Below are 21,759 nucleotides of genomic sequence, written 5' to 3' on the forward strand. Positions count from 1 at the left end.
GTTAAACGTAAATATTTCAATAAATGATTAGTATAATGACTAATAGAAACAAAGGAATTTTATTTTTTTGTAAAATTAAAGGAATTGACAAAAAAGAACTTAAAACTGAGGGTTTTTAAATTCTAGGCGAGTGGTAGCTAAAGAAAAAAGAGTTTATGCACATATATTCATTACATATATTATAACACACTCGAATATACAAAATACAGAGGTAAATAGACACAGAACACAGAACATTGGATATAGATAATTTTAATCAGTTAATCGTTAAATAAAGTCATATTGTAAATATTTTGATTGATTACCTTCATTAGGACAAGCACAATAGACATAAGTAACAGACAAAGGCAAGTATGAATGAATGAATGAAATGTGGTACTTCAGACAACTTTATGAAAAAGCGACAATATTAAAGACAAATCAATAAACACGGGTCTCCAAAGGATTCAGACATAGCATGAAGATACTAAAAATAGTAGAACATACCTTCTTCGTGATTGTTTATCTCTGGAGTTATTCGGAAAAAAAAGTTCTCAAGATTCTGGTAGAAACGTTTTGTTGCTGCAGAGATATGCTTTAATTAGCGATTGACGAAAATAAGAATCATTCATTTTAGGGCAATACTAACTACTGCAACAGTACTAATACTGCAACATATAACTACTGCAACAATACTAACTACTTCTACTGCAACAGTACAACAGTACTGTAATTTTCTTGTTCCTCTTAGTATAGTCATAATATCTGGTACAGTTTGGAATTCGAAGAGTTGAACAAGGCTATTTTTCCTATTTAATTGAGAGTTTTCGTAGGGTGCTGAAGCCTTGAGCTCTTATTACACCTATTAAAAAAATTTACAGTGAGTAATGTATTAAAAATTCCTTACCTATCAGGAGATTAAAGAGTAGGTTGTATCATGACAAGAAGCTTAGTTTTGTGCGTCTATGCATTTAACGATTACAGAACTAATTAAGGGGGAGCTGAACTGGTATATACGATGAGACTTCTCACCTAACAGCTTTCCCCATCTAAAGAAATGTCTGGATTGTTACAATACTCGAAAGATTCTTGTGTGTTTTATGCAATTTCTTAGCTTTACTTGTGGTTGGACGAACTTTCCTACTCCCCTAAAATAAATTGGTACGTAGGATCCTCAGCACATCTACCAAGAGAGGGAATATTACTCCCTTAATCCCTACTTCCATCCCAAATATCTCCCAAATATACCCAAATGTACTTAACCAAATTGGGCTAAATTTATTTCCTTTAATAGGCCGTCCCTGTGCGAAAGACCTCTGATAAATACTAGACTAATTTGGCAACCCTCTCGCCTTCGCTTAACAACTATTTTTTACCTCTGTGGGATAACATATGTTTGTCCTAATAGTTATTTTATTCCTATCTCCGTTGAATTTTGGTTACTATTTGTTACTTACTTTAGAATTACTTTGTTACTTTATGGTTACTTTTAAGTAGCTTTATAATTATTTTAGTTATTACATAGTTTTCTTAAGAACTGACATTTGAATTCATTGACATTCATTTGACATTCATTTTATTATGAATTGCAATGTAGATAAAAGCATGCTCCACTATATATTTGACTCCCACTGATAGGAAATTTTTTTTGCAATATGTTTCTATATTTGTTTTTGAAGTGTTGAAGGAAACCCATGTCAGATGCATTATTTTGTTTCTGCATTTTAATAAAACTATTGATTTCTTAATTTTTTCACTGGATCAAAAAAAAAATAATAATCAAGCATATTATATCAGCTTCGATGCCTGACAAGTAAAATAAGCAAAACAAATGTTTGACCAATATCGATGATTTTAGTGCTGGTAATTGGCTACGGTAACATATGGTAATTGGTTACACCATTTGTTAATTGGTAATTTGGGCAATGACAACGAGCAATATTTGGCAAGATTGGGCAATGGTATTTAAAATGGTGATAATACTGAATATTAGTTTCAACATCAGATCATCAATTCACATGATGATTGTCCGTACCAGAGGCTTCACCGACGACAGGGATTCCGCGGAGTGTTTTTGTTTTTTTCTTTATATTTGTCTTTTACTGTCTAGTATAATTTAACTCGTTTAATACTGTTGGGTTTTTTCTTTGTTTTTTTTCTTCACGTTGATACAGGAGGCGGCACTTGTATGATATACGCCCTACCTGATGCTCTTCTAATATATTTCTCTGACGCTCAACCTAATGAAATATACCAAAGTAAGATTAAAAAAATATAATACTTCAGAAACCAATTTGGGCTATACATTTGTACACTAGATGGAGGGGGGGTATAGTATAGCGTGTGTGCATGCCTAATGTGTTAGGTAAAATTATTTTGCATATTATGTAGTAAGAATTTATTTCTAACTTCAAACTGTCCAAAAGTTTTTGGAACTTTGGCATTAAGTTTACTAAAACGTTTATTTGCAACTATATTTCCATTTCATTCAAATCAAAAAGTATTTGCGTCAGAATCCTAAAAGTTCCTTCTCACATCACTTTTTACCGGGTGTAATAGGTGGAGGTCCATCTTAGCAGTAATATTCATATGTAAGAGTTTCAAGATCCTCTCTTGCAGATGGATACACAAACATTTTAATTTTTAACATTTAGTTTTATTAACACAAACATTTAGTTTTTTTGGCTGTTTTTTCTTGATGCTTAACATGTATACAGGATTACGCTCTTATTGCTGCTATGACACATCTACAAAGAAATAAGTTCTTTCCATTTTGAACTCTCCTTTTGCTAAAGGCTATTGAAACTAGCTCATATTTATTTCTCTTTTTTTCTTTGTTTTTGCTTTTCTGTGTAACCGTAATTGTTCGCTTTTTTTCAAATTATCCAAATTACTGCTAATGCTCTCTCTTATCAAACACTGAAACAATTTAGATATACAAAAAATTATATTTTATCTGCTGTATATTAGATGCCTAAAAACTTTGAAAAATATTAATAACTAGGGTTAGATATTTTTGTCAAAACTTTTCGTTTTAAGCTAATACCCATATTTTGGCTTATTCTTCAATGTTCAACGTTTTATTCGTTTTCGGAAGATTCGTGATTTTTGCGCCTCGTATTGTCAATGTATATCAGTGAAAATATGTTGACAAATTAAAGAAAAAGATAAATAACAAAAAATTTTCATACATCCGTTTCGTTTTTGTGGCTAACTGAATCGAAACTTGAATACGAATCTCGATCACCCTCTTCATCACTGTTAAATTCATCGTTTAGAGTTACATGTGGTGGTGTCAAAAACTTCATTTGCTTATATCGAACTGTACTTCGATCTAAGTCAGCGAAATTTGAATGCACTCGAAGTGTATACCGATGGTATAAAAATAGTGCAATAACTAAAATTAAACACATCAAAAACGATAAGAACAAGACTGCAATTAAATGTGGTGTGTAGTCTGGTCTGTGGTATACATTCAACTCTGAAGTTTCTTCTTGAGTAAAAGTGTTTGAATCATTAGTTGTTAAATTTGTTAGGCAGCAGAATGGGCGGAACAAACATTTAATCGTCCCGGTGCGGTTCTCTTCTAGTCCGTAAAAATGCAGCTCACTAACAAACGCAGTCTCGATAACGAAATCGTCCGTTGAGAAGTGAAATGTCCCTTCTGCACAAGACTGACGGCTGCTGTCTATTCCAAATGTGCATTCTTCCCCTAAAAATGAAAATTGAAGCATTACTAACAAACATTTTACGGAGTTAAAGCAGATTCAGACGCAGAGGATCTTCCTAGAAAGCTGAGAGAAAGCCATTATAGGCTTAACAGAATTCTGTTCCGGTGTTATTTTTAGACGTTGTAGCAGCAATGCAAGAAATAGCAGAGATATGATCACATCTTTAGATCATTTCTTTAGATTCTCGCTTAAGAAAGTAGCCACCCAAGTAATAACTATGAATGATATGCCCCCTCCAGCAGACTCTAGAAACTATGGTTGAACCCTGTCCGTCTTATTCCGTTCTAGGAATAACGACCCTAGAGGGAATAAGCCTGAGCTGTGTGACGGATACAGCTCAGCCATCTTTACCAAAGGGATTTGCACAATGGTTAACTTTACACCTTTACCTTGGGTGGCCACAGGGTCCTTATTGGTCTAAAGAGGTCACTCTTCAAAACAAATAGAAGTTCTTTGCTTTTGAATTCAAATACTCGTATGTTTGAATTGTTGCTGTTTCTTAATAATTTTACTTTTAACTTTTTGTTTCGCATCTTTTTATTAATTAGGAATTAAAAAACTGTTAGGTTAATAATTGAGAAGTCCCTTCGTTGTCAAACACCTTTGTTCCTCAGTTTTATCGATTATGAGCAAGCTTTCGATTCTGTTGATAGAAGAGCGTTAACAAAGGTTTTATCGTTGTATGGTATACCAGAAAAATACATTAAAGTGGTTTGTGCTATGTACGAGAATAATACTGCTGTGGTTAAGGTAGGAAATGAGGTTAGCAAATGGTTTTGTATTAAATCAGGAGTTAAGCAGGGTTGTGTTCTATCCCCCTTTATATGGATCATTTTGATGGACTTCGTCTTAAGGAGAATAGGAAAGGCAATTGGAGGCCATGGGGAGGAAATCGCTCCTGGATTTAGATTATGCTGATGATTTAAGCATATTAGATGAAGTGTGAGCAAAATGAATGAATTTTTAGAGGTTTCGCGAGTCCAGGGTGCTAAAATAGGCTTGAAAATTAATGTTAAGAAGACTTTAGTTACTAAGGCTAGGAATAAGTGAAGATGAACTGGTGACAGTAGATAACGAAAAGATTGATCAGGTTGGGAGCTTCAGTTACCTTGGTAGTATTATTAGTAAAGATGGTGGAAGCGGTGAAGATGTTAAAAGTAGAATAACTAAGGCTCAGGGTGTTTCTTCACAGTTAAAAAAAAAAGTTTGGAAGAATAGAAAGATAAGTCTGCAAACCAAGATTAGAATATTGGAAGCTACAGTGATGACAGTGGTCAAATATGGCTCTGAAGCATGGGCGCTCCGAAAAGCAGATCAAAATTTACTAGATGTTTTCCAGAGAAATTGCTTACGGATTGTTCTGGGTACCCGGCTGACTGAGCGTATTTCGAACAGTAGGTTGTACGAAAAATATGGTTCAATCCCGCTTTCTAGGGCTATAATGAAAGAAAAGTTGAGATGGCTAGGCCACGTTCTACGGATGAAGGATGACAGATTACCGAAGATTGTCCTTTTTGGCCAACCGTCTGGGGCTACACGGAAAGCAGGTCGTCCTTGTCTGGGTTGGGAGGATGTCATAAATAAAGATTTAAAGGAAAAGGGAAATTCCTGGGAGGGTGTAAAGAGAGAGGCTTTAAATATATTAGGTTGGAAGGAGGAGCGTGCATAGCTGTGTTGGCCTCAGGTGGCTTAGTGCCGCAGTGAGTTATTAGTAGTAGTAGTAGTAATTAGGAATTGCTTCCGTCTTTCAATATCGTGCAAGAAAGACTGACGACCCTAAACATAGTCAATAAACTGACACACCTTGTGCCATCAGGGATTCCTGCGGGGGAGATAAAAGGAGCCATGGCTCCCTGAAAATCAGGAGCTATAAAGAAATTAAGAAGAAATCAAAGGAAGGAGAGCCAAAACTTGTGGCATTGTTTAATAAAACTGAAGAAGGAGTTTCTACCTTATTTTTGATAAGTCGACTAATGTTTTCAGTATTATTTTGTAATTAATTTTGTACTTTCACTTTTACTTATTTTCGTTTTGCTTGATATAGCCTACTTTTTTCATTACTTTTCAAAAAATTCTCTATGCTTTACTACCCTTCAAAAGCCAGATAGAGAGCGTTGAAATTACTAACCCCTTGGACCCTCGCATTTTTAAGTACTTCTGCTTCATTGTAATTTTGTTGAATAAGTCCTTCATAATATTTTTACTGCAAAATTTTGCACGGACAAACAAGGTTATATACAAAACATACTTCTTTCACAGCAGGGCAGCTTTCCCCCTTGAAGTGAAGTTACATATTTCAGCAAACATTAAAAAAATGCAGCATAGCGAAAATAAATTGAATTTTAAATTATTTGCCAGCTGTCAAATTGACAGCTGGTAATTTTTTCAATACTCAAATTCAGCTGACAAAAAATGAATAGATTAAAATAAAATTGCTTATCAAACAGTTCGTGGTGACGAACTGTAGTAAGGGGTGACCCGGCTCAATAGTAAACGAAACTCTAAAAAACGGAATTTTGATACAAAAAGATACAACAAAAGAATTGGATTTTCATGCTGATTTTAAATATATAAGTTTCATCAAATTTAGTCTTTGTCATCAAAAGTTATGACCCTGAGAAAATTCGCCATATTTTGGAAAATAGAGGGAAACATCCCCTAAAAGTCATAGAATCTTAACGAAAATCACACCATCGCATTCAGCGTATCAGAGAACCCTACTGCAAAAATTTCAAGCTCCTATCTACAAAAATGTGGAATTTCGTATTTTTTGCCAGAAGACAGGTCACGGGTGCGTGTTTATTTGTTTTTTTTTCCAGGAGTCATCATATCGACCAGGTATTCCTAGAATGTTGCAAGAGAGCTCATTCCAACGGAAATTAAAAGTTCTAGTGCCCTTTTTAAGTGACCATAAAAATTGGAGGGCAGCTAGGCCCCCTCCCACTCTCATTTTTTCCCAAAGTCAACGGATCAAAATTTTGAGATATACATTTTGTTCAACATAGTCGAAAACCATAATAACTATGTCTTTGGGGATGAATTACTCCCCCACAGTCCCCGGGGTAAGGGCTACAAGTTACAAACTTTGACCAGTGTTTACGTACCGTAATGGTTATTTGGAAGTGTACAGACGTTTTCAGGGGGGATTTTTTTGGTTGGAAGGGGGTGAGTGGAGTTGGCTATGAGGGAGGATCTTTCCTTGGGGGAAGAGAAATTCAATGAAAAGGGCGCAGGATTTTCTAGCATTACTATAAAAAAAGCAATGAAGAATTAAACATGAAAAAGCTTTTTCAATTGAAAGTAAGGAGTAGCATTAAAACTTAAAACGAACAGAGATTATTACGCATATGAGGGCTCCTTCCCCTAAATACCTCGCTCTTTATGCTAAAGTATCTTTAGTAATTTCAACTATTTATTCTACGGCCTTTCTGATTCAGGGATCATTCTTAAAGAGTTGGGACAAAACTTAAGCTTTAGTGTAAAGACCAAGGTATTAACGAGGGGACAAACCCCCTTATTTACATAATAAAAATATAAGAATATAGAAGTTTGTTACGTAAGTTAATTCTTAAGTTACGTATATTTTTTACTAATAAAAACGTTCTTTAAGAATTAAAAGTTCTAGTTGCCTTTTTAAGTAACCGAAAAATTGGAGGGCAACTAGGCCTCCTTCCCCACCCCTTATTTCACAAAATCGTCTGATCAAGACTAAGAGAAAGCCATTTAGCCAAGAAAAAAATTAATATGCAAATTTCATTTTAATAATTTATATGCGGAGAGCCAAAATCAAACATGCATTAATTCAAAAACGTTCAGAAATTAAATAAAAAAAACTAGTTTTTTTCACTGAAAGTAAGGAGCGACATTAAAACTTAAAACGAACAGAAATTACTCCGTGTATGAAAGGGGCTGTTCCCTTCTCAATGCCCCAGTCTTTACGCTAAAGTTTTTTACTGTTTAATAAAGTAGAATTGAGAAAAAGAGTTTAATAAAGTAGAATTGAGAGAAAGGGTCAAACTTTGGCGTAAAGAGCAAAATAGAAAGCAAATCAGTTTCCTTAAAAAAAAGCTTTTTCTGCAACAAGAAGGGGTATATGATCCCGCAGCACAGTTATTTAGTCTTATTAACTGAGTTCGTTCAAAGTCTTGAGCTCCGTGATATTTTTTAATTTTATGTTGAATTCTTAATAGGGTTGGCACAATCTTCTTCTTCTTCTAATTGTAAACAAAATATCGCTAAATTTATAATTCTTAGTTAAGTTGGAACAATCTTTTTCTTCTTCTAATTTTAAGAAGAACTCTCTTTATTAACTACTAATTACGAAAACTATAAATACACACAACCGCCCTGGGGAAGGCTCAAAGAGCCTGATGTTGGACGGCTGCAATCCTCTGATTCTCAACCTAATTTAATAAGAAAAAACAAAAAAAAGGAACTAAAAAAAACGGAAACTAAAGAAGGACAAAACACTCTCACTCAATTACTCCTTAATACCAGAATATAAATAAATAAAGGCTAACAATAATTAAAAAAAAAGAAAAAGAAAAAAAAGAATTATCTCCCCACTTCCAATAAATATTTTTTTTTTAATTTACTTTAAACAACCCAATATGTTCCGCCTCCCTAATGCCAGCTGGTATATCATTCCAAATAGCCGGAGCTAAATACCTAATTCCAAAAGCTGCACGTATTTAATTGTAAACGGAATGCTGCTGAATTTGTAGTTATAAAATTTTCTCGGTCTACCATCCCCATATATACGCCTTGAATTTTTTTCACAGGAAAAAACTATCCTTTATTAAGTAGCTTTAAAACTGTTGCTGTTAAGTGTAGATTTGTTAAGTGTAGAATTTGCTATTTACTTTGAACAGATCATTTTCTAAATCAATCTATGTTCGTTTTTAACGTAAGGAAAACGAGAAAAAAAATGGGGTTCATTGCACTTCATATTACATTCCGCATTATTATTTTTCCAAATATCCTGCCCTTGAAAACTTGTCATCAATGAAAAATGTAAGCGTAGTTAATAGCAAAATTGAAAAATGTTCTATGCTTCATGTTTTTTTACATTTGCTTAGGTAAATTTTTTCCCTGGTATTTAAGATGCTTTTACTTTCTAAAATCTATTACTTCGAGAATAGATTCTCTTGTTTTAAAATTGGAATGGGGGAAATGAATACACCCTCTAAATCTGCAAACAGGACAGAAATGAAATCATTGAAGAATAAGAATATAGGTATACAGTGAATATAATTTCCTGAATGGAAAAGAGATCGCAGAAAAAGAAAATAGAAACAAATTCTTTTTATTTAAATATCAAAAGGTAGGTCAAATAAGTTGTAGTTTGGTCATAGAATTTGGTAGAGTGGGATCCTCTCTAAGAATCGTTCAATTGTTTTAATTGGAAATCCAATATAGCTCCAAATTATCTTATTTTCAATTGAAATGCCTAATAAGCGCTGATAACATCCCATTCCCTACGTTTCGGAGGCACATAGTAACTCATAAATGTAGACCTGCCTCTATGTATTATACCACGCTCCCTTCTTGCTATTTTCACTTTTCTAAATATTTCTTTTAACCAGCTCCGAAAAGATGTAAATGTGCTAAGAATTATGGCTGAAATTAGTTAAATTTTGCATAACGCACGTGCTACTTGTGGACCTTTTATCTTTGCATCAGCATGCTGTACGAAATGTCTGCCGAGAATAGAATAAGGTGAATTGAAACGAAATTAGTACATTTCCTCATAATTTATAAATTTTGTGGGCACGCATAAGCTGTACCAACATATTTTCTTTTCCTATTATTATCGGTTCATTATACAGCGCTAGGAGACCAAGCTTTGCTTTGAAGACAATCAAACAGTTCGTGGTAACGAACTGTAGTAAGAAGCGACCCGGCTCAATAGTAACCAAAACTCTAAAAATTTTGATACCAATAGTTACATCAAAAGAATCGCATTTTAATGCTGATTTTAAATATATAAGTTTCATCAAGTTTAGTCTTACCCATCAAAAGTTACGAGCCTGAGAAAATTTGCCCTATTTTTAAAAAAATAGGGGGAAACACCACCTAAAAGTCATATAATCTTAACGAAAATCACACCGTCCGATTCAGCGTACCAGAAAACCCTACTGTACAAGTTCCAAGCTCCTATTTACAAAAATGTGGAATTTTGTATTTTTTGCCCGAAGACAAATCACGGATGCGTGTTTATTTGTTGTTGCTTTTTTTTTCAGGGGTGACGGTATCGACCCAGTGGTCCTAGAATTTTGCGAGAGGGCTCATTCGAACGGAAATAAAAAGTTCTAGTGCCCTTATAAGTTACCAAAAAATTAGATGGCACCTAGGCCCCCTCCCACGCTCATTTTTGTCCCAAAGTCGTCGGATGAAAATTCTGAGATAGCCATTTTATTTAGCATAGTCGAAAAACCTCATAACTATGTCTTTGAGGACGACTTACTCACCCACAGTCCCCGTGGGAGGGGCTGCAAGTTACAAACTTTGACCAGTGTTTGCATATAGTAATGGTTATTGGGAAGTGTACAGACGTTTCCAGGGGGATTTTTTGGTTGGGAAGAGGGGGTTATGTGGGGGAAACTTTCCATGGAGGAATATGTCATGGGGGAAGAAGATTTCCATGAAGGGAGCCCAGCATTTTCTAGCATTATTTAAAAAAAACATAGAAAAAATAAATATGAAAAAGTTTTTTCAACAAATAGTTATTTTTAAATTCAACAAGTAGCGCGTTAGTTAAATAGTTATTTTTCTTAACCACCGCTTCTATAGCACCAACTTCAATAGCAATTCTTTTGCCCCCCCCCCCACAATAAAAATACTATAAATAAGCCAATGATCTGAAGGCTCCTGAAGAGTTAGCAGATTGAGCGTTGAAATGTGTTTTCTTAGGTATCTACACCCCCTACCCCTTCCTATGTAGTGACTGCTTTATAATAAATCTTGTGCAAATTCTAAGAACCGTAACAAGCTATCCCCTCGAATATGATTCCGTATGTTTAATCCCTAAACGAAGAAATCTAACGAAAAGTCTCACACTCCTCAGCTTCACATGTAAATGGCCTTCCGTTCGCGCGGTTTCCAAAAATTGGTATCAAATTATCGCGCGCCAATAAATCTGAAGATGTGTTATCTGGGGCTACTGACAAATGAAACCATTTGAAAAGTGCTGCAGAAGGTTTAAATCCCGACTGGATCCGGTGACATTGGGGGAATTTAGGGGGGAACCTAAAATCTTGGAAAACGCTTAGAGTGGAGGGATCGGGATGACACTTGGTGGGAAAAATAACCACAAGTCCTAGATACGTGATTGAAATAACTGGAACGGATCCGCTCTCTTTGGGGAGTTGGGGGGAGGGTTAATTCTGAACAAGTTAGAAAAATGAGGTATTTTTAAATTACGAAGGAGTGATCGGATCCTAATGAAATTTGATGTTTGGAAGGATATCATGTCTTAGAGCTCTTATATTAAATCTCAACCTTATCCGTTGAAGGGGAAGTTAGGGGGGGTGGAACCTAAAATCTTGGAAAATGCTTAGAGTGGAGGGATCAGGATGAAACTTGGTGGGAAAAATAAACACAAGTCCTAGATACGGGATTGACATAACCGGAACGGATCTGATCTCTTTGGAGGAGTTGGGGGGAGAGAGGCTCTAATTCCAAAAAAATTGAAAAAATAAGGTACTTTTAACTTGCGAAAGAGTGATCGTATCTTGATGAAATTTCATATTTAGAAGGACCTCAAAACTCATATCCCTTATTTTTTATCCCGACTGGGTCCAGTGTCATTAGGGAGGGGGATCGAAAATTTTGAAAAACGCTTAAAGCAGAGAGATCAGGATAAAACTTGGTGGAAAGAATAAGCACAAGTCCAATATAGGTAACTGACATAACCGGACCGGATCCGCTCTCTTTGGTCGAGTTGGGAGGGGGGAGTAATTCGGAAAAATTAGAAAAAATGAGGTATTTTTAACTTACGAACGGGTGATCAGATCTTAATCAAATTTGATATCTAGAAGGATCCTCTGCTTTAAAATTCTAATTTTAAATCACGATCAGATCCGGTGACATTCAAGGGAGTTCGAGTGGGAAACCAGAATTCTTGGAAAACGTGAAGATCAAGGTTTCTTACGAATGGGTGATAGGATCTCAATGAAACTTGATATATAAAAGAATCTCATGTCTCAGATGCTCCAGTTTCAATTCGAATCGGATCCGGGGCCACAGAGGGTTTGAGGGGGGAAACAGAAATCTCGGAAACTGGAAATCTTGGAAAACACTTAGAGTGGAGATATTAAGATGAAAGTTGATGGGAAAGAATAAGCACAAGTTATAGATACGAGATTGACATAATTGGTACGGATCCGTTCTCTTTGGGGGAGCTGGGGGTTGTTAATCTGGAAAAATTAGAAAAATTGAGGTATTTTTAACTTAAGAACGGGCGACCAGATCTTAATAAAATCATCTGATAAAAGGTATCAGAGAACCCTAATGTGGAGTTTCACGCTCCTAACTGCAAAAATGTGAAATTTTGTATTTTTTTTTCTTTACCAGAAGAAAGATCATGGATGATGTGTTTTTATTTCTTTGTTTTTCGTTTGTTTTTGTTTTTCCCAAGAGTGATCGTGGGCGTACGTGGTTTCTTGTCTAGGTGGGGGGTGCAGTTGTACTTACCCTTCTGAAAAATTTTCGGATATCCACTGATTTAAAAACACTTAGGCAGCTTCTTCTCATCAAATTTATTTTATTTAATACGAGGTAGTAATGTGTAAAATTGCGCAAAATACATATGTGTAAAATCCTAAAGTATTGAAATTGCAGAATTTTCCGGGCTAAGCAACGATTTTCGGTGCTACAGAAATAACAGATTTTGTACCTGTCGCGGTATGATATCGATATCGAAACTGATATTTGGACATTTCTGTTTATTTCCAGCTTTTTCAACCATCTACCTTTTATCAACTGCTTTTTTAGCCATCTACCTTTTTTCAATTTTTTTTCAACTAACTGTTTTTTCAGCCATGTCTAGTGTAAACTTGAAGTTCTAGGGGGCAGCTGCCCCTACCCCCCCCCCCTCCGTACTCCCATGGGAGTGATTGTATCGGACCGATAGTCCTAGAATATCAGGAGAAGACTTTCAAACAATATTAAAAGTTCTAGTGCCTTTTTTTAGTGGTAAAAAAGACTAGAGGACAATTAAACCCTCGCCAACTCCTCTTTTTCCCAAAATCATCCGATCAAAATCATGCGATTTAGTGGTAGCCATTTTGTTCAGCATTGTTGAAAAGTCCGGTGACTATGCCTTTGGAGATAGCAACACCACCCCACTACTTTTGGAGAAATGTCTTTAAGCTATAACCTTGCCCATTGTTTACCCATAGTTTTTGTTAATGGGAAGTATGCACAAATTTATCAGGTGGGGGAGAATTTTCAGCCGGGAATTTTCAACGGAGAGAATTTTCCTAGCGGATGGAAGCTTTCCGTGGGCAAACTATTCAGGGGATAATTTTACATGGGGGGAATTGGCCAGAACTCCTTTACGAAAGTAGTGTAGGCTAAATCTATTCCTTGAGGCCCGTAGGGGGTATACTATTGGAGCTACTAACCCTTCAAGACATTATTACGCGCACCTGGTTCTTTTGAAATACTGTAGAACACCAGTATGTTATAGTACACCTAATTCTTAAGTAATAGTACATCTGTATGTCACGTAATACTATAATACTTTTGTTTTTTACGTAATAGGGAATGTTTACCTATGTTGAGAACGGCAGAATCCTGCGTGATTTCTTAGATTTACTGAGAATGACGGAATCTCGCGTCACTTGGTAGATTTCAGGGTCCCGTAGGGACTTCCCAGTTGTAACTGAGGACGGCAGGTAAATGGGTCTTTCTTTTTTCTTCGTGGCGTTTTTTCCTCAGGGCGATTTTTCTGTTTTAAAGGTATCTTACGTTTAGGATTCTTTAGGAACCTTCACAATCCAAAGATTTTTGTCTGCCTTAGGAATCGAATGTAAGACTAGAGACTTCTCCCAATTGAACAGTACCTTGGACATTTACACCAACAGGCAAATGATGCAATTATGTCCCAAAGAATAGATTATACGTTATAAGCTTTTGAAATTTTTGATTTTATCATTTTTTCAGCTGCAACCTAGGTTCAACTTGTTGCTTTTTTAAATTTCATATTTTTTTTCAAATTTCAACTCTAGTTGATGCTGGTCTATGCAACCTAGCTTTATCTTTTGTCTTTTTAAAATTCATATTTTTCAAATTTCAACCGTGATTAATGTTGGTCTATGCAACCTAGATTTATTTCTTTGCTGATTCAAATTTCACATTTTTTCAAATTTCAGCAGTGGTTAGTGCTGTTCAAACCTAGATTTATTTTGTTGATTTTAAGAATTTCAGATTTTATCATATTTCAGGTATGATTAGTACCCTGTGCAAACTAGGCTTTATCTTGTTCCTTTTAAAAATTTAATTTTTTTCGAATTTTAGCAATGGTTAATGCTGGTCTGTCAAACCTAGGTTTACTTTGTTGATTTTATAAACTTCAGCTGTTATCATATATCAGCTGTCGCTGCTGCTCTGCAAAGCCTAGGTTTCATCTTGTTACTTTTCAAATTTCAGCAGTGGTTAATGCTGCTCTATACAACCTAGGTTTATCATGTTGCTTTTTAACATTCCAGATTTTTCTCAAATTTCAGCAGTGGTTAATGCTGGTCTATGCAACCTTGGTTTATCTTATTGCTTTTTCAAATTTCAACAGTGATTAATGCTGGTCTATCGAAACTAAGTTTATCTTTTTGTTTCTTTAAAACTTCAGCACCGGTTGATGCTTGTTTTGTGTATCCTATGTTTATCTCGTTACTCTTGAAAATTTTAGATTTTTTCAAAATCAGCATAGGTTAATGCTGATCTATCAAACCTAGGTTTATCGTTTTGCTTTTAAACTTTTCAGATTTTATGGTATTTCAGGTATGGTTAGTGCTGCTCTGTAAAACCTTGGTTTTATCTTGTTGCTTTTTCAAATTTTTGACTTTTCATCTTCCGGATTTTTTTACATTTCAACTTTGGTTAGTGCTGATTTGTCTAAACTATCTTTATTATGTTGCTTTTTAAATTTCCATATTTTTTTTAAATTTCACCTGTGGTTAATGTTGGTCTCTGCAGCCTAGGTGTATCTTTTGCTTTTCCAAATTTCAGTTTTTTTTTTCACAATTCAGCAGTGGTCAATACTAGTCTATGCAAAATAGCTTATTATATTGCTTCCCAAAATTCCAGATTTTTCAAATTTCAGTAGTGGCTTATGCTGGTCTATTCAACCAAGGTCTATTTTGTTGTTTGTTAAGTATCGGATTTTTTAACTTTCGGAAGTGACCAATACCGGTCTATGCAACCTCGGTTAATCTTAAGTGCTGGTCTATGGTACCAAGGTCTATCTTCTTGCTTATTTAATTTCCAGATTTTTTGAATTTTTGCAGAGGTTAATGGTGGTCTATCAAACCTAGGTTCATCTTGTTAATTTCCTCAAATTTCACACTTTATATGAATTTCAATTTTGGTCACTGCTTGTTTATACAACCTTGGTTTATCTTGTTACTTCATAAAATTTCAGTTTTTTTCATATTTCATCAGTGTTTAATGCTTGTCTATGCAACCTAGGTTCATCTTTTGTTTTTGTTTTTTAAACTTCAGATTTTTTCAAGTTTCAGCTGTCATTGGTGCTGGTCTATGCAATCTAGGTTAAAATTTCAGATTTTTGGTATTAACGGTATATTAAACCTAGATTTATCTTAGTGCTTTTTCAGATATAATATTTTTTTATTTCAGCTATGATGTTTTTTCCAAATTTCAGATTTCTCCAAATTTCAGCAATGGCTAATCCTGGTATATACATCCTAGGTTTATTCTGTTGCTTTTTCAAATTTCATCAGTGGTTAACGCTGGTCGATGCAAACTTGGTTTATCTTGTTACTTTTTAAAATTTCAGATTTTTTAAAATTTCGGCTATGGTTAATGCTGGTCTATGCATCCTTCGTTTATATTACTGCTTTTTTTCAAATTTCAGCAGTGGTTAATTCTGGTCTATGAAGACTAAGTTTATCTTGTTGCTTTTTTGAAACTTCAGTACTGATTATTGATGGTTTGTGTAACCATCATTGATGATGGTTACACAAACCATCATTATTGATTGAACCATTATTGATGGTTTGTAGCTTTTTTTAATTTCAGATTCTTCCAACTTTCAGCTTTGGTTATTGCTGGTCTTTGCAACCCAAGTTTTTCTTGTTGCTTTTCCAATTTCAGCAGTGGTTAATGCTAGTTTATTCAACTTAGATTCATCTTTCTGCTTTTTCAAATATCGGACTTTATTTAATTTCAGCTGTGTTATTTTTTTCAAATTTCACATTTTTCCTAATTTCAGCAGTGGCTAATGCTGGTCTATACAACATAGGTTTATTCTGTTTCTTTTTCAAATTTCCACCACAAACACAGAAAGACAACACAGAGACAGGCAAAGACACACTCAGACACATAGGCTTGGCGAGAGAGACACAAAAACACCCACAAACAAACAGAGCCAGACACACAAAAGAAGACTTGAAAACACATAGTCAGACACACAGGCTTGGTGAAAGAGAGAGACATAAACGCGCAGAGTCAATGGTGTCAGCCTTCTTCTTACATGCTACTAGGTTACGTTAACCTAACATAACCTACACACGGTAAGTTTGGCTAGATTAGATGGCGCACCACTTAACCTAGCCTTCAGTGTGTACGTTAGGTGTGTTTAGGTTCGGTTAGGTATGGTTAGGTGCCTCTTTATGTTTATGTGTTTTGTCTCTCTCTCTCACACACAATGCCTGTGTTTCTGACTGTGTGTTTGCCTGTCTTTGATAAATTTAGATTGCACAGAGCAGCACTAGCCACAGCTGTAATATGATAAAATCTGAAATTCTTAAAAGCAACAAGACAACCCTAGACCAGCATTAACCACTGCTGAAATATGAAAAAATGTGAAACTTGAAACAGCAACAAGATAAGATCAAGGTTTCACAGAGCAGCACTAACCACAGCCGAAATATGACAAAATCTGAAAATTTTTATAGCAACAAAACAAACTTAGATTTGATATACAAGCATTAACCGCTGCTAAAATTTGAAAAAAATCTGAAGGTTAACAAAAGCAACAAGATAAGCTAAGTTATCCTAGAGTAGCATTAAACAGTGTTGAAATTTGAAAAAATAACAAGGTAAACGTAAGTTGTAAAGACGAGTTTTAACCACTGCCGAAATTTGATAAAAACTGAAATTTTAAAAAAACATTGCTGAAATTAAAAAAAAATCTGAATAGACAACAAAATCAATCTAGGTCGCATAAACCAGCATTTGCCAGTGCTGTAAAATCTGAAATTTTAAAAAGAAAAATATAAACCTAGTTTTCATAGGCCAATAGTAACCACTACTGAAATTTGAAAAGCAGCAAGATAAACCTGGGCTGTATAGACCAGCATTAACCACTGCTGAAATTTGAAAAAATTTGAAATTTGAAAAAAAACAGGGCTGAAATTTAAAAAAGAATATGATACTTGTAAAAGCAAAAAGATAAATCTAGGTTGTATAGACACAGAGACAGAACACAGAGCAAGGCAAAGACGCACTCAGACACACAGGCATGGTGAAAGAGAGAGACAAAAACACTCAGACAAACGCGCGGAGTCAGTGGTTTCAGCCTTCTTCTTAAATGCTATTAGCTTAAGTTAACCTAACTTAACCTACACACGGTAAGTTAGGTTAGATTAGACGGAGTGCCACCTAGCCTAATCTACAGTGTGTACGTTATGTGTGTTTAGGTTCAGTTAGGTCTGGTTAGGTGCTTCTTTGTGTTTACGTTTGTGTGTTTTCGTCTGTCTCTCACCATGTCTGTGTATCTGACTGTGTGTTTGCTTGTCTTTGATAAACCCATTCTGCACTAATCACAGCTGAAATTTGATAAAATCTGAAAATCTTAAACCTAGATAAACTTAATACTAGCATTTTCTCAAACCTATACCAGCAATAACCCCTTCTAAAATTTGAAAAAATGTGAAACTTGAAACAGCAACAAGATAAAACCAAGGTTGCACAGAGCAGCACTAACCATAGCCAAAATATGACAAAATCCTAAAATGTTAAAACAACAAAATAAGCCTAGGTTTGATAGACTAGCATTAACCACTGCAAAAATTTGAAAAATATGAAAGTCTAAAAAGCAACAAGATATACAAAGTTTTCATAGAGCAGCATTAAACAGTGTTGAAATTTGAAAAAGCAACAAGGTAAACCTAGTTTGCAAAGACGAGCATTAACCACTGCCGAAATTTGAAAAAAAAAACGCTGAAATTAAAAAAAAAATCTGAAGAGACATCAAGATCAATTTATGTTGTACAAACCAGTATTAGTCACTGCTAAAATTTTTGAAAAACCTGAAATTTTAAAAAGCAACAAGATAAACCTAGGTTGCATAGACCAGAATTAACCATTGCTAAAATATGAAAAATTCTGAAATTTGAAAGAGCAACAAGATAAACCTAGATTGTTTACACCAGCATTAGCCACTGCCGAAATAAAAAAAATCTGAAATCTTAAGAAGCAACAAGATAAAACCAAATTGCATAAACCAATACTAACCACCGCCGAAATTTAACTAACCTGAAAGTTGAAAAAGCAAGAAGATGAACCTAGGTTGCATAGACCAGCAATGACCACTACATAAATTTGGAAAAATTCTGGAATTTGTAAAAGCAAAAAGACAAACCTAGGTTGCATATACCAGCATTACCCACTGCTAAAAATTGAAAAAAACAACAAGATATACCTAAGTTGCAGAGACCATCACTGACCACAGTTGAAATTTGAAAAATTGAAATTTTAAAAACAACAAGATAAATTTAGGTTTCATACCGTGGCATTAAAAACTGCTGAAATTTGAATAAGATACAACATAACACCTAGGTTGCCCAGATCAGCAGTAACTACAGCTGATATATGATAAAATCTGAGATTTTTAAAAGCAACAAAATAAGTGGCAGAAATATGATAAAATCTAAAATATTTAAAAGCAAAAAGATAAACCAAGGTTTGATAGGTCAGCACTTACCACTGCTGAAATATGAAAAAATCTGAAACTTTGAAAAGCAACAAGACAAACCTAGATTGCACAGAGCAGCACTAAGTACAGCTGGAAAATGATAAAATATGAAATTTTAAAAGGCAGCAAAATAAACCTAGGTTCCATGGATAGGCATTAACCCCTGCTGAAATTTCAACATTTGAAATTTTAAGAAACAACATGATAAACCTAGGTTGCACAGACCAGCACTAACCAAAGATAAAAGTTGAAAAAATCTGACATTTAAAACAGCTACAAGATAAACCTAGGTTGCATAGACCAGCCTTAACCACTGCTGAAATTTGAAAGAATCTGAATTTTAAGAAAGGAACAAAATAAATATAGGTTGCATAGACTAGCAGAAACCACTGCTAAAATTTGAAAAAACTGATATTTTAAAAAGCGAAATTATAAACCTAGGTTACATAGACCAGCATTAACCAGTGCTAAAATCTGAAAAAGCAGCAAGATAAACCTAAGTTGCATAGACCAGAATTAACCCTGGCTGAAATTTGAATAAATCTGAAATTTCAAAAGTCAACAAGATAAACCAGGTTGCACAAAGCAGCACTAACCACAGCTGGAAAATGATAAAATCTGAAATTTTAAAAAGCAGCAATGCAATCCATAGCATCGTCAATCTAAGAACTGTGGAGAGAATTCTCTGAGTGGGGAAATCTCTGGTCACGTAGAATATATTTCTTGTGACATAATAGTATCAATTGCTTGTGTGTCCAGATGTTCAAGGCACTGTTCTATTGGGGGAAATCTCTTGTCTTAAATTTGACTCCTAAGGCAGACAAAAATTTTTGGATTATGAACGTTCCCTGAGGAAAGAGTCTTGAAAATAATGTCTCGAAGAATAAAAATCTTGAAAAAAGGGATCTCGAAAGAATTGTCTTAAAACAAAAAAATATTAAAGAAACAAAACACCTTGATAGGGAAAATGTCTTGTGGAAAAAAACCCTTGAAGAAAAAACACAAATATCTTGAAGAAAATAAAACATTGAATAAAAAATCTCTTAAAGTAGTACAAAAACATTTTTCGTTTGCACCGTCATTACGCAACACCTACATATGCCCCTTCACTACGTAATACACAAGTGTGTACCGTCTTTGCGTAAGATCCACGCACGCGCCGTCCTCGGTAACAACCGCGGTTTCCCACGGGGCATTGGACTCTAACAATTCACGCCAGATCACATCATTCTCAATAAATCTAGCAAATCACTTCAAGATTACGTCATTCTCAACATAAGCAAACATTCCCTAATACGTAAAAAATAGGTTTACTGTGGTGTTACGTAACATAAACATGTACTATAGTATTGCACAGACCCAGGTGTGGGTAATAACGACTTGAGGGTCAAGTAGCTCCAATAGTATACCCCTATGGGCCTCATCGAATAAATTGGGCTTACACTACTTACTAAATCCTTTTTATTTGTCTTATTTTCTCTTTGACGACTCAATTTTATGCGTGAAGATGTTAATTCTAAATGTCTGGGGTAAGTTTTCACCGGGATTGAATTGTCTAGAGGGTATTTCCATGGGCGAGGGGGATTTTCCGTGGAGGTGTAGCTTGATTCCCCGTCATTACTTAAAAAAGGATCAGAAATTTAAAAAAAAAACAAATTGTTTCAACTGAAAATTGAGAGTACCTTTAAAACTTAAAAGGGAAGAAATTATTACAATTGTGAAGGGGTTGTCCCCTCCTTAATACCTGAATCTGTACAACTTGTTTTTACACAAGTTGTACAAATTTTCCTTTTTTTTCTTTTTTTTTTTGTCGGGACAGAAACGCTCCGAATATTCACTCCTTAGAAGCGAATTGCTGTTCATATGTCCTGCAAACGAATTCAATTACAAAAAATGCTTAAAACATGGGAATCAGCCCCTAAAAGGCAGAGTTTCTAAATGAAAATCGCGCCACCACACTCACCGTACAAGAGAACCCTAAAGCAGAGGTTTCAAGCTCCTATCTGCAAAAATGCAAAATTGTGTTGCTTTTTTTTGCCGATAGAAAGATCGTGGATGATGCGTTTTTATTTAATTAGTTTTTTTTAGTTTTTCCAACGAGTGACCGTTTCGTACGAATGGTCCTGGAATATTGGGAGATCGCTCATTTGAGCCTTTTTAAGTCAGCAAAAAGACTGGAGGGTAGCTAAGCCCCCTCTCACATCCTCTTTTCCCCAAAATCGTTCAACTAAAATTTTGAGATATCCTTTTTTCAGGATAGTTGAAAAGTCAGATAACTATGTCTTTGGAGATTTCACGACCCCCTATAGCTCCTGGGTAAAGGTCATTAAGTTATAAAGTTATCCATTGTTTAAGTTTAATATTTGTTATTGGGAAGTGTGCATACATTTTTCAGGTGGGGGGGGCAAAATTTTCAGATAGGGAGGATATGTCATGGGGAGAACTTTCCATGTTGAGGGAGGTTTTCAGGGGGTGAGCTTTTCAGGAAAAATTTTACACCTGGGGGATTTGCCAGAACTCCCATACGAGATTCTTTTTATGAGTCGCATTTCCTCTTTGTCGACTCAGTTTTACGCGTGGAGATGTTAAGGATAATTGTCCGGGGTAGATTTTCAGCGGGACTGAATTGTATAGACGATTTTATGTATGGGGGGGGGTACTCCGAGGAGGATGAGCTGGATTCCCTGGCATTATTTTAAAAAGGATCAGAAATTAAACAGAAAATTCAACTGAAAGTAAGTAGCAACATTAAAACTTGAACCAAACAGAAATTACTATGTATATGACGCGGATTGCCCCCTAATAAATACCTCGCTTTTTAATACTACTTATTTTTAAACAAGTTTGTTTTTTAGTTGTTGTTTCTTTATTTAATTCTAAACAGGAACAAAT

The 21,759-nt window shown here is 35.0% G+C and overlaps 1 protein-coding gene across 1 annotated transcript in view; it reads right to left on the bottom strand.

Annotated features, from left to right (window-relative positions):
- Positions 1–40: 40 nt before the first annotated feature.
- Positions 41–21,759, bottom strand: part of LOC136026131 (uncharacterized) — a 23,234-nt gene continuing 1,515 nt past the window's right edge. The window contains exons 2-3 of the mRNA XM_065702427.1: positions 3,171–3,691; positions 41–841 (exon numbers count right to left, since the gene is read on the bottom strand). Coding sequence (XP_065558499.1) covers positions 836–841; positions 3,171–3,691 — 527 coding nt within the window. The 3' untranslated portion in view covers positions 41–835. The remainder of the gene's footprint in view (positions 842–3,170; positions 3,692–21,759) is intronic.

The sequence above is a fragment of the Artemia franciscana genome, chromosome 4 (genome assembly GCF_032884065.1).
Source record: "Artemia franciscana chromosome 4, ASM3288406v1, whole genome shotgun sequence".
NCBI lineage: Eukaryota > Metazoa > Arthropoda > Branchiopoda > Anostraca > Artemiidae > Artemia > Artemia franciscana.